This window comes from Pogoniulus pusillus, chromosome 12 (assembly GCF_015220805.1).
Source record: "Pogoniulus pusillus isolate bPogPus1 chromosome 12, bPogPus1.pri, whole genome shotgun sequence".
Taxonomy (NCBI): Eukaryota; Metazoa; Chordata; class Aves; order Piciformes; family Lybiidae; genus Pogoniulus; species Pogoniulus pusillus.
Window position 1 is genome coordinate 2,614,434 of NC_087275.1, and position 13,773 is coordinate 2,628,206.

Sequence of the window (13,773 nt, forward strand, 5' to 3'; positions counted from 1 at the left end):
TCCTTCCACACTGGAGCTGAGCAGGGCATGTTCTGGGCCTGCTTCTTCAGTGCCTCAGCTTCTGGAGCCTGAACAGAAAGCAGGAGCCTTTTGTCTGTTCCCTCTGACTTTTGGCTGGATCACAAAGGTGCAGAAACCCAGGGCAAGAGGAACAGGAGGGGAGGAACAGAGGAAGTGAGTGTCTGCTGAACCTGCAGCAGGATTACAAGGTGCAGAAAGCCAGGGCAAGAGGGGAACAGGAGAGGAGGAATGTAGAAAGTGAATGTCTTCTGAACCTGTTGCAGGTCTCTGGGCTGCAGGATTACAAGGTGCAGAAACCCAGGGCAAGAGGGGAACAGGAGAGGAGGAACAGAGAAAGTAGGTGTCTTCTGAACGTGCAGCAGGATTACAAGGTGCAGAAACCCAGGGCAAGAGGGGAACAGTAGAGGAGGAACCGAGAAAGTAGGTGTCTTCTGAACCTGCAGCAGGATTACAAGGTGCAGAAACCCAGGGCAAGAGGGGAGAAGGAGAGGAGGAATGCATAAAGTGAGTGTCTTCTGAACCTGCAGCAGGATTACAAGGTGCAGAAACCCAGGGCAAGAGGGGAACAGGAGAGGAGGAATGTAGAAAGTGAGTGTCTTCTGAACCTGTTGCAGGTCTCTGGGCTGCAGGATTACAAGGTGCAGAAACCCAGGGCAAGAGGGGAATAGGAGAGGAGGAACAGAGAAGGTAAGTGTCTTGTGAACCTGCTGCAGGGTTACAAGATGCAGAAACCCAGGGCAAGAGGGGAGTAGGAGAGGAGGAACATAGAAAGTGAGTGTCTTTTGAACCTGCATCAGGTCTCTGGGCTGCAGGAATAGAAGCAAGGAACCTAGAACCACTGGCAAGGGAAGAAGGAGGCCCACATTAGTGCCAGTCATGAGGATGGTGGGATTTGCTGTCTACTAAAGACTGCATGCATCAGGATGCAAAGATGAGTCTGTGAGGTTGTAATTGCCAGTGAGCTTTGGAATGGTCAATAGGCCTCTAACAAAATTGTGTTATTCAACTGGATAGTTGGAAAACTCCTCAAAGAATTGCATGCAAAACCCCCAGCACTGCATTAAAACTCTGCAGAACAAGGTCATGCACTCAGCTGAGACGTGCTGAGTTTTGTGTGTGCCTCTCTTACTTCCTACCACTGCACGTTTGCCTCATGGTGCAATGTTAATTGCATGAAGGGTATCTCTGGATGGTGTAGCAAGCCTACATTGATTGCTTGGAGGGTAGGAGAGCCCTGCAGAGGGAGCTGGCCAGGCTGGATGGGTGGGCAGAGGCCAATGGGATGAGACTGAACAAGGCCAAGTGCAGGGTTCTGCACTTTGGCCACAACAGCCCCAAGCAGCACTACAGGCTGGGGCCAGAGTGGCTGAGAGCAGCCAGGCAGAGAGGGAGCTGGGGGTGCTGGCAGAGAGGAGCTGAAGCTGAGGCAGCAGTGCCCAGGTGGGCAGCAGAGCCAATGGCATCCTGGGCTGGCTGGGGAGCAGTGTGGGCAGCAGGACAAGGGAGGTTCTTGTGCCCCTGTGCTCAGCACTGCTCAGGCCACAGCCTGAGTGCTGTGTCCAGTTCTGGGCTCCTCAAGTCAAGAGAGATGTTGAGATGCTGGAAGGTGTCCAGAGAAGGGCAGCAAGGCTGGGGAAGGTCCTGGAGCAGAGCCCTGTGAGGAGAGGCTGAGGGAGCTGGGGGTGTGCAGCCTGCAGCAGAGGAGGCTCAGGGCAGAGCTCATTGCTGTCTGCAGCTACCTGAAGGGAGGCTGCAGCCAGGTGGGGTTGGTCACTTTCTTCTGCCAGACAAGCAGCAACAGAACAAGGGGGCACAGTCTGCAGCTGTGCCAGGGGAGGTCTAGGCTGGATGTTGTTAGGAAGTTGTTGTCAGAGAGAGTGATTGGCATTGGAATGGGCTGCCCAGGGAGGTGGTGGAGTCTCTGTGGCTGGAGGTGTTGAAGCTAAGCCTGGCTGGGGCACTTAGTGCCATGGTCTGGTTGATTGGCCAGGACTGGGTGCTAGGTTGGACTGGCTGAGCTTGGAGCTCTCTTCCAACTTGGCTGATTCTGTGATTCTGTGTGCACACAGAAGTTGCATTACAGGCTGCCTTTAGGTGTGCCATAAAGATGTTCCCCTTCCTGCTGCTTTAAAAACAGCTCGCTTCAAAAGGCTGCAGTATTTGCTTTGTCCTTTGGCCTTTATGGGGTGAGAGAAGAGGCTGTCAGCACCTTAGATGTGTTAGCTGTCTCTGGTGGTATCTCTCCCCAAGATGAGGAGGTTGGTACGGCAAACAGCGGGGGAGCGTTTGCCTCTCTTGCTCCTCTCCCTGTTTGTTTTGAGCGTGCTGGGTTCCCCATCCTCCCCTTAAATCACTTTAGTTCATGAAGAGTCAGAAGAAACATAATTTGGAGCAGCAGCGAGCTGAGCCCAAGTTAATAGTTTGAATTGCACTCCATCTGTTCAGCTGCACAGCCTGATGGATGTGCTGAACCCAGCTTTTACCCTTTGTTTTAAGCTGGTAAGGACCACCTCTTCTGGCTCTGCTCCAGCCTAGCCATAGGCGAAAACTTTGGAGCTGGACATCCACACGCAGAGGGGTGGGATGGAGTCGCTAATTCCCTAGATGTCAGGCCACCTCCTCCGTGCGCAGGAGGGTAGCTTTGGAAAGGTTCAGTTCTTCTCTGGGCTTGAGCATTGCTGTTGTAAAATTAGAGAGGGAGGGCTCGAAAGCCCAGCCACACCCTGCAAGCGCAGAGGATGAAATTTGCAAACGTGATTATGCAGGACCCGCTTTAAATCGGCTTATTGCTGGTTTAGAACGGCAAGCAAGCAGGCACCGGGAGCCAGGGCGAGCGGCTCCGCCGTGTGCGCAGGCTGCCGGTAACTCAATAACCGATGAACACCCACCGTGGTCTCCAGACCTGCAGCCTTTGATGTAGCAACAAACAAGATAGATTGCTGTAATTTATCTGGCCCCTGGAGGGCCGTGCTGGTAATGTGCCATGAGCCCAAGGGCCAGCCATCCATAATCTGTGTGCAGAGACAGCGATCGCAAGTCCCCCTGCTGCGGGATGCTCTTTGTTCCCTGCCGCAAGAGTTTGCGCACCTACAAAGCGCGCTGCTGGGGCTCGCTCTCCTGCAGCCGGGGGCGGCCAGGCTTAGTGTGGTGTGTCCACTCCCTCCATCAATTTTAATTGTTTCTCTTATGGACTAAGTTTACTCCTCTCAAATAGACTTAGGAAGGCAGTGCTGGAGATGCTGTGTTTTCCCCTGTGGAGGAAGATCTTCACAGAGAGAGTGATCTCCCCTTGGAATGGGCTGCCCAGGGAGGTGGTGGAGGCACCGTCCCTGGAGGTCTTGAAGAAAAGACTGGATGAGGCACTTAGTGCCATGGTCTGGTTGATTGGATAGGGCTGGGGGATAGGTTGGACTGGATGATCGTGGAGGTCTCTTCCAACCTGGTTGACTCTATGATTCTATGATCATAAGTTGATCAGTTGATGAGGGGATTGAGTCCAGCATCAGTAAGTTTTCAGTTGACACCAAACTAGGAGCAGGCGTGGAGCTGTTGGAGGGTAGGGGACACAGTCTCAGGTCATGCTGGGGAGGTCTAGGCTGGATGTTAGGAGGAAGTTGTTGTCAGAGAGAGTGATTGGCATTGGAATGGGCTACCCAGGGAGGTGGTGGAGTCCCTGGAGGTGTTGAAGCCAAGACTGGCTGAGGCATTTAGTGCCATGGTCTGGTTGATTGTCTAGGGCTGGGTGCTAGGTTGGGCTGGCTGAGCTTGGAGCTCTCTTCCAACCTGGTTGATTCTGTGATCTGTAGGGAGGCAGTGGGGCTGCCTACCTAGAAATAAGGCTGGGCTCTTCTTATCCCACAGGCATGGCCTTGGCCCAGCGGCAAGTGGCGGTGCAGGAAGGACCTCTCTACCGCACAGAGGGATCCCACATCACGCTGTGGTGCAAGGTGAGCGGCTACCAGGGCCCGGCGGAGCAGAACTTCCAGTGGTCCATCTACCTGCCCTCTGCCCCTGAGCGGGAGGTGCAGATCGTCAGCACCGTGGACCCCTCCTTCCCCTACGCCATCTACACGCAGCGTGTGCGCAGCCGAGGGATCTACGTGGAGCGAGTGCAGGGGGATGCTGTGCTGCTGCACATCGCCGAGCTGCAGGACCGCGACGCCGGGCAGTACGAGTGCCACACGCCCAACACCGACCAGAGGTACTTTGGCAGCTACAGCGCCAAGATGAACCTCGTGGGTAAGCTGTGCCGCGAAGGACGGGGGCGGGCGGCAGGGTAGCTCTCGGTCAGCCGCAACGCGAGTGCCCGAACTGCTGGTGTGCGGCGGCGGTGCAGAAGCCGTCGGGAAAAGCAGCGGTGAGGGAGAACGGGAGCAGGGCGCGCAGCGATGTGAATGGCAGGAAATGACCGTATAGAGATGTGGAGGGTACCAAGCTTGCTCCTCACAAAGAGGAGACACCGAGCAGCATAGCTGGGGAGAGGAACGCTGGAAGCTGTGGCCGAGAGAGAGGGATGTGGAACTGATTTACGCGAAGAGAGAGGTGTGGAGATGGCTCCAGATGGCAAAAGCTGCTGAGGAGAGAGCTGTGTGCCAAAGGTGGCAAAACAGCAGTGGGGAAGAAAGGAGCAATAACAAGCAGTACTTAAAGGGAACAAGCAGTTATCTTCAGGCAGTGCTGATGATGTCCTGAAACTAGCACAGCCACCAGATTGAGCTGTCTGTAGATGAACATGGGGCATTTGGTTTGGGCTGGTTTGATTTTTGTCTGCATCAGAAAAGTTGAGAACAAGCTCTTTAAAATCTAGAGGATTTCTGCAGCACCTCTGACTAACTCTTTTGACCTTTTTCAAGGCTCAGCTTGCTTTCTGTATCTCAAAATGGGGCTGGATTTGAAGTGTCTTAACTTTGCTGACCAGCAGTCAAGTAGCTTCTGTCAAACTCTTTGGCTGAAGGACTCCTGAAAGAGCTCTGCCATAGCAGAGAACAACCTGCTAGAAGATTTAAGCCCACAGGCAGCAGGCTTGCATTCTTTGGGAGACCTTCCTGAGTCTGCAGGTCTCTGGTTTGGAGACTGCTTTGGCATATAAGCTCTTAGCCAGTCAGGGTGTTGCCATGTTGACACAGGAAACCTATTGTGGAAGGAGCCGAGGTGTGCATTTAAATCACAGTGGCCCTTCTTGCCTCCAGTTTCATGTGCACCTTGGCTCTTCCCCTTCAGAGGTGCTAGCCCAGGCTCACTGGTGAAGCCCCACAGCCCAGGTGCAGGCACTTAGTTTGGTGTCCCTGAGCAGTGGGATATAGACGCCTGAATACTCTTTCTCTGGTTTCCTTTGTAGTTCAGTGATTTGCTTTAGGTGTCCAGGTTTGCAGTTCCCCCTTCAGTTTAAGCAAGACTGACTCAGCACTGCCTGGGTGAGGTCACCTTAGGGAGAAGAGCCCATTGAAAACCAACACCCACTAAAAAAAACTGCCTGGGGCCAGGGTGAGGTTGCAGTCAGAGTTTGCAGCTACGGTGGCAGTGCCAGGGAGCTGCACCCTGTGCAACCCAGCCTGTGAGCCTTACAGGAATGCCACTGGAACAAGTTAGGGTATCTGCATGTGATGATTTGGGAGATATACCTCCCCCATCCCCCCAGAATCATCCAGACTAGACTCAGCTGAGCTGGGAGTTAAGGAATGAAGCTTTGTATTCACAGCTTAGCACAAGAGACAAGCAGAGAGTTACAACAGTTACAGCTATAGACAGGAATAGACAAGTTAAAGGTAATACAGAAACACAACAGCCCTGCCAGAAACCAGAGTGCCCAGGAGGGGCTCCAGCCACCCTTCCACCTCCCTTCCACCCCTCTACCTTATCCCAGACTTTGCCTTATGTGCAAGGTGAGTTTGGAGGCTCAGCAAGGGGGGTTAAAAGCAGAAACGTTAGTTGGGATACACAGATCCAAGCAGAACAGCAGAAGCCCAGGGAGAAAACACAGACACCAACTTTGACAGATAGATGCTGTCCTATCTGTGTTTGTGTCCTTGTTTTTATCCATCTCAGCAAGCCTTGAGTGCAGCAGACATCACCAGTGTTTCCACTTCACAGCCTAAGAGCTAATTTTTCCTCATTAAAATACATCCATTAGCCTCAAACGAGCACACTGCATAAGCATGTGTGTCCAGAGAAGGGCAGCAAGGCTGGTGAGGAGCTGGAGCAGAGCCCTGTGAGGAGAGGCTGAGGGAGCTGGGGGTGTGCAGCCTGCAGCAGAGGAGGCTTAGGGCAGAGCTCATTGCTGTCTGCAGCTCTCTGCAGGGAGGCTGTAGCCAGGTGGGGTTGGGCTCTTCTGCCAGGCAAGCAGCAACAAAACAAGGGCACACAGTCTCAGGTTGTGCCAGGGTAAGTCTAGGCTGGATGTTGTTAGGAAGTTGTTGTCAGAGAGAGTGATTGGCATTGGAATGGGCTGCCCAGGGAGGTGGTGGAGTCGCTGTGCCTGGAGGTGTTGAAGCCAAGCCTGGCTGGGGCACTTAGTGCCATGGTCTGGTTGATTGGCCAGGGCTGGGTGCTAGGTTGGGCTGGCTGAGCTTGGAGGTCTCTTCCAACCTGATTCATTCATTCTATGACTCTCTGACCTCCTAGACTCACTGAAGGCAGCTGCAGGCCCAATTTCCTTGCCTTGCAATTTGATTAACCCCCACTTTGCTGGGAAAGGCTCCATTTTAGCCTCTCCATAGCTGAGAAGAAACACTTATGGACTGGATGAGCTTGGAGGTGTCTTCCAAAGTGGTTGGTTCTATGGTTCTATGTCCAATGGCTGGGCAGCAGGAAACACATCTGCAGCTCTCCCTGGGGACTGGGAAGCAGGTCTAACCCTAGCTCAGCAGCTGCTTGGGTGGCCAGCCCAGAGCTTGCAGTGCTGGTACATGTTTTGCTCCATCCTGCTCTTGCTGCAGGGAGAGGACACCTAAGATTTGGAGCTCCATAAGCACCCATGAGGAGTGCTTTAAGGACATTGGCTATGGGGCTGACGTGTTTCGGGCACGCTCAAGGAGACCAAGCTGAAGTTACTTCTGGTGGGTTAGTTAAGTCACATTGTGCCCTTTGATGGAGGCATGGGGCCTTAACTTGGGTTAGCTGAAAACTCCCTTGAGAATTAACCTAGGGACCCTTGTGTTTTGGACCTGTGCATCTGCAGAGGTGCTTTCTGCAGTCTAACCCAACTGTGAGGGGAGCTGGATTTTCCAGAGTGCCCTCTGTAGTGAACTTGCAGAGGACAAGCCCTTACAGAGGGCTTCTCCTCTGACTCCTATTCGTGTGAACTGGTACTGACTCAAGCCCTATCAAGCCCAGAAGGCCTGCTGAGGAAATGAGCTTCTCTCTGCAGAGCATGCACCTTCTTTTTTTGTTTTCCTTTGTGTCCTTTCAGCTCTTGACTTCAGGTCATGGATTTTCACTGGCTTTGTTTTGTTGCTGCACACAGCAGGCAAGAACTAGCACAGGAGCTAAATAAATCATAGAATCACAGAATCAACCAGGTTGGAAGAGACCTCCAAGCTCAGCCAGTCCAACCTAGCACCCAGCCCTGGCCAATCAACCAGACCATGGCACTAAGTGTCCCATCCAGGCTTTTCTTTTTCCAGTCTCAAGTTGTGCAGGGGGAAGTATGGGTTGGATGTTGTTAGGAAGTTGTTGTCAGAGAGAGTGATTGGCATTGGAATGGGCTGCCCAGGGAGGTGGTGGAGTCACCATCTCTGGTGAGTTCTTGTTCTCATTTCCTGAGAAACTAACTTTAAACAAATATATTTGTGAGTTTTTAATTGATTCACTGGATTGAATGGCTCATTTTTGGCAGCTTCAAAGCTTGGAGACAGGTTTGTTAGCATGTTTGGCACAGTTGGCTTGCTAGAGGACAGGGATGCCATCCAGAGAGACCTGCACAGGCTGCAGAGGCCAACCTCAGGACATTCAGCAAGGCCAAGTGTAAGGTCCTGCACCTGGGTGGGTGCAATCCCAAGCACTGCTCCAGGCTGGGTGGGGAATGGCTGAGAGCAGCCCTGAGGAACAGGCCCTGGGGGTCTGGGCTGATGCAAAGCTCCACAGGAGCCTGCAGTGGGAGTGCAGCCCAGACACAACCCTGTGCTGGGCTGCAGCAAGAGCAGTGTGGGCACAGGGCAAGGGAGGGGATTCTGCCCCTTGGCTCTGCTCTCCTCACACCCCACCTGCAGTCCTGGGTGCAGTTATGGAGCCCCCAGCACAAGCAGGACATGGAAGTGTTGGAGCCAGTGCAGAGGAGGCCACCAAGATGCTGAGAGGGCTGCAGCAGCTCTGCTGTGAGGACAGGCTGAGAGAGTTGGGGCTGTGCAGCCTGGAGAAGAGAAGGCTTTGAGGAGACCTTGGAGTGGCCTTCCAGTGTCTGAAGGGGGCTACAGGAAGGCTGTGGAGGGACTATTGACAAGGTCTGGTAATGGCAGGACAAGGGGGAATGGGTTTGAACTGGCAGAGGGGAGATTCAAAGTAGATGTTAGGAGGAAGTTCTTTGCAGTGAGAGTGGTGAGACTGGCACAGGTTGAGGGTGGTGAGACACTGGCACAGGTTGCCCAGGGAGGTGTTCAAGGCCAGGTTGGATGAGCCTTTGAGCGACCTGTTCTAGTGGGAGGTGTCCCTGCCTAGGGCAAGGGGTTGGAACTGGCTGATCCTTGAGGTCCCTTCCAACCTAAACCATTCTGTGTTCTCTGTTCTCTTTGTTTATGTGTGAAATTGGTGGATTTGGAGCAGTGTTGATTTTTCAGACCTCCTGCTCTGCTCTGGGAGTCTTGAGTCGTGTCCTGTGGTTTGGGGGAAGAGCTGAAGAGCTCTTCTCCCCTTTCTGCCTGGGTGATAGAGCCCTGTGGTGGGGAAGCTGGGAGCTTTGATGGAAGGTGAATGGGATACCAGTTAGGGCTGCTGTCTGTGCTGTTATGTCTCAGCTTGCAGCAGAGCAGCTGGGCTGTGTCTTTGCTGCTGCCAGCTGAGCAGCATTGTGTGTCCAGGGCTCTGCAGCTGCTGGAAAGAGTCTGCTTCAATGATTTGCTACTTGGACCAGAAAATACACTTCTCTCCACTTCATGAACAGCAAGCATGGTTGAGCCCTCTTCCATTCCCTGTGTTTCCACTTGGGGTTCCTTTTCTTTTATCAAGATCCTGGCCAGGAAACTAGTACCACTCTGAGGACCTGCTTTCTCTGATGGCCTGGAGTAAGAAGTGCTCCCCAGGCATTTTGTGTGACTCTTATCTGAATTTAAGCATGCAGTGCAAGTGCTAATCTCACCAAATCTGGGATTGGGGCCAGTAATGTGTTTCAAGAGCATTCTCCACTGGGAAATGCATATCAGGGCTTGAACTTTTTCATCAGCCTTCAATTGCCTTCACTTGCTTCCAAAACAAGCATTTCTGCATCATGCTGTACCTCTCTCCTCATCACCTCCTGAGCTACAGCACTGAAAAGAGGGAGCTATGCCTGGGCTGTGAGATGTGTTAGGAAGAAGTATTTAGGACATCTCAGATTCAGATGCAGGTGCTGAGAGAGGTGGCTAAAAAACCCCACCATAGGTGTAGCCTTCTGGGATGCTGTGGAACCATGGCCTTGGAGGTGGGTGAGGCACTCAGTGCCATGGTCTAGCTGGGTGATAGGTTGGTGTGCTAGTTTGAAGCTAGCTAGTTCTTCTCACCAAAACATTCCAGCTAGCTTCAGACTAGCACAGCTGGCCCGCTGGGAAGTGGCCGCGGGGCGCTGGAGCAGTGCCTGTGGTGTGCGCGCAGGCAGCGCTGTCGTGACAGAGCTGCAGGACCATGAGGGCACAGCAGTGACACCTACTCCTACCAGCACGGCCCCTCAGAAGGACCTAGACAAAAGGTGGGAGAAGAAGCAGCCACAGAACAAGATGGAGGAGCCAAAGTACAGCCCCAAGGAAGAAGAGGAGGAGGAGAAGATGGAGAATGAAATTGCTGAGGAGGATGATGGCTGCTGCCACTGGAATGGGCTGCCCAGGGAGGTGGTGGAGTCACCATCCCTGGAAGTGTTCAAAAAAAGCCTGTCTGGGGCACTTAGAATCACAGAATCATAGAATCAACCAGGTTGGAAGAGACCTCCAAGATCATCCAGTCCAACCTATCCCCCAGCACTATCCAGTCAACTAGACCATGGCACCAAGTGCCTCATCCAGTCTTTTCTTGAAGACCTCCAGGGACAGTGCCTCCACCACCTCCCTGGGCAGCCCATTCCAGTGGGAAATCACTCTCTCTGTGAAGAACTTCCTCCTAATCAAGAAGGTTGGAAAAGACCTGGAAGGTCATCCAGTCCAACCATCACCCAGCTACCAGGAACACTAAACTATGTCCTGAAGCGCAATATCCACACCCTTCTTCAACTCCCCCAGGCATGGTGACTCCACCACTGCCTTGGACAATCTATATTGTTCTAGTTGATTGGATGGGACTGGGTACTAGGTTGGACTGGATGAGCTTGGAGGGAGGACTCTTCCAACCTGGGAAGAAGCACAGTGTGGGTTAAATCTGAATCCAAATAATAAAACTAGTCACATACATATAAACCAGTACCTTTAGCTACTGAAAAGTATATTGGGGTTGTAGAATGCAAAGTAGCCAGGAAGAAAGTGTGTTCAGAATCTAAATTCCATTGACTTGTAGAAAGGAAGTTTCAACTGCTTAAAATACAGCCTTGAGGTTGAGTTCATAGAATCAACCAGGTTGGAAGAGACCTCCAAGCTCAGCCAGTCCAACCTAGCACCCAGCCATATCTAATCAACTTGGATGGGCACTTAGAAAGTCAAAGAATCATAGAATCAGGCAGGTTGGAAGAGACCTCCAAGCTCAGCCAGTCCAACCTAGCACCCAGCCCTGGCCAATCAACCAGACCATGGCACTAAGTGCCCCAGCCAGGCTTGGCTTCAACACCTCCAGCCACAGCCACTCCACCACCTCCCTGGGCAGCCCATTCCAATGCCAATCACTCTCTCTGACAACAACTTCCTAACAACATCCAGCCTAGACCTCCCCTGATACAACTTCAGACTGTGTCCCCTTCTTCTGTTGCTGCTTGCCTGGCAGAAGTATTCAACCCCACCTGGCTACAGCCTCCCTGCAGGGAGCTGCAGACAGCAATGAGGTCTGCCCTGAGCCTCCTCTTCTGCAGGCTGCACACCCCCAGCTCCCTCAGCCTCTCCTCACAGGGCTGTGCTCCAGGCCCCTCAATGGCTTCTTTGCCCTGTGATTTAGATTCTGAACACACTTTCTTCCTGGCTACCTTGCATTGTACCTGCCCAATATACTTTTCAGTAGCTAAAGGTACTGATTTATATGTATGTGTCTAGTTTCATTATTTGGATCCAGATTTAACCCGCACTGTGCTCATTTACAATCATAGCATCAACCAGGTTGGAAGAGACCTCCAAAGAAGCTCTTTGTAGTGAGGGTGGTGGAACAGGTTGCCCAGGGAGGTTGTGGCTGCACCCTGTGATGGACCTCCTAGGGGTCTGTAGTGCCAGTGTAGGGGTCAAACAGGGTCAGTTATAAGGTCAGAGCATGCTGCTCAGAGCTTGATGCTGTCAGGTCTGGAAAATGCCCAGAGATTGAGCCTGCACCACCTTTTGGGGCAGCCTGAAGTCCCCCTGGTTTGATTTTTGCCTGCTGCTCATCAGCAGAAAGCCTGGCCTCCCCAGGACACGAGCCTGATGGGTTTGTGTTGCGCTGCGGGGCAGAAGTGAGCCTGTGGCAGTTACTTGGCGGGCGCAAGCCGCTGCAGACTTGTACTTCCCTCTGCCTCTGCAAGGAGTTGTTTGCGTGCCTGTGCCCTTCCTTAGATAACAGCAAAGTGGCCTAGGTCTAAGCTCTTCAGAAGCTTCAGACTTTTATCTTGCTGCTTTGTTTTTGCCTCTGTGCTCCCAAGAACGCTGAGTTGCTTTTCAGCTGCTTTGAGGAGAGGAGTTGAGCTCTAAGGAATTTTCTTTACCAGGTAGCGACAGAGCAAGAGGGAAGGACTCAAAGCCCTTGGGGAGGTGGCAGTTCTTGTGCTTTGTGTTTTGGGGGAAGCAGCTGTACAGCATCAATCCTAAACAAGTTAAAGCAAAATAAAACAAAGAGAAAAGGGATTTGTATGGGAGGGAGGAGAGACCACAACCTCCACAGCGCTGCAGAGTGGGGAGGAGCGATTGTGGCGCAGGCTTGAGAAGCAAGCAGCGCTCGGCTGCCTCAGCAGTGGGCAGGAGCTGCTGTGGAGCTGGTAGTGCCTGCAAAGACAGTTACCAGCATCTCCTTCCTGCCAGGCTTAGGTGGAAGGAGGCCAGAGAGGATTCACAGTAACCAGGTGTTACTCAGTGGCTCCTCTTTACACCTTTTCAGCCCAGTCATGCTTCTGGCCTCTGCTATTTCTCACTGATCTCATACTGCCCGTATAGGTAGATGCCTTGATCTCTGCTCTGCTCATAGAATCACAGAATCAGCCAGGTTGGAAGAGACCAACCTAGCACCCAGCCCTGTCCAGTCAACCAGACCATGGCACTAAGTGCCCCAGCCAGGCTTGGCTTCAACACCTCCAGCCACAGTGACTCCACCACCTCCCTGGGCAGCCTATTCCAATGCCAATCACTCTGTCTGACAACAACTTCCTAACAACATCCAGCCTAGACCTGCCCTGGCACAACCTGAGACTGTGTCCCCTTGTTCTGTTGCTGCTTGCCTGGCAGCAGAGCCCAACCCCACCTGGCTACAGCCTCCCTTCAGGCAGCTGCAGACAGCAATGAGCTCTGCCCTGAGCCTCCTCTGCTGCAGGCTGCACACCCCCAGCTCCCTCAGCCTCTCCTCACAGGGCTCTGCTCCAGGACTCTCCCCAGCCTTGCTGCTCTTCTCTGGACACCTTCCAGCACCTCAACATCTCTCTTGAATTGAGGAGCCCAGAACTGGACACAGCACTCAAGGTGTGGCCTGAGCAGTGCTGAGCACAGGGGCAGAAGAAACTCCCTTGTCCTGCTGCCCACACTGCTCCTGAGCCAGCCCAGGATGCCAGTGGCTCTGCTGCCCGCCTGGGCACTGCTGCCTCATGTCCAGCCCATGTCCAAGCAAAGTCTGGCTGGGGCACTTAGTGCCATGGTCTGGTTGATTGGCCAGGGCTGGGTGCTAGGTTGGACTGGATGAGCTTGGAGGTCTCTTCAACCTGGTTGATTCTGTGATTCTGTGGTCATGGTATGTAACTGTGTGGCAAGCTGCAAGCTCATGGCTGAGATGGGAAGAATAGCTATGGAGTGTATCTGAGAGGCTTTGGTGCCATGGGAGATGACAGGATGGGTTATGCAGGCCAGACAGCAGTGGCAGGGAAGCACTTGCATGTGTCTCAGATTCAAGAGAAGAAAGCAGGTCTTTTCCATTGAACCAAAGACCTCCAGAATCTCTATGGAGAGCTAAGGGGCATGTAATAGGCAAAAAAAAACCAACCAAAAAATACTTTTATTAGCCTGTGCCACCTGCTGCTGCTTATTGCCAGCAGCTCCCTCTCTTCTTCGTCAGTGCTGCCATAGGTGATCTGTCTGTGCTCAGAGCAGAGGCAGAAAGTCATGGTGCAGCTTTGCCATGCTTAGCAGAGCACCATCTGCTCCCGGCTACCTAGAGGGGCTCAGGGCAGGAGCAGTCACTTCTGCTCACATGGGGCATGTGGACCTTGGTGGCTGTGTTTGTTCCAGCCATCCACTGAGCTGGAGGTGGCTTTGCTTGAGGGAGGTG

The 13,773-nt window shown here is 53.0% G+C and overlaps 1 protein-coding gene across 3 annotated transcripts in view; it reads left to right on the forward strand.

Annotated features, from left to right (window-relative positions):
- The window catches only part of IGSF3 (immunoglobulin superfamily member 3), a 175,309-nt gene that overhangs the window by 46,554 nt on the left and 114,982 nt on the right, over positions 1 to 13,773 (forward strand). For 2 of the 3 annotated variants that reach the window (XM_064152262.1, XM_064152263.1), the window contains exon 2: positions 3,883 to 4,260. In XM_064152262.1, coding sequence (XP_064008332.1) covers positions 3,883 to 4,260 — 378 coding nt within the window. The remainder of the gene's footprint in view (positions 1 to 3,882; positions 4,261 to 13,773) is intronic. The other variant, XM_064152264.1, reaches the window with a different exon arrangement.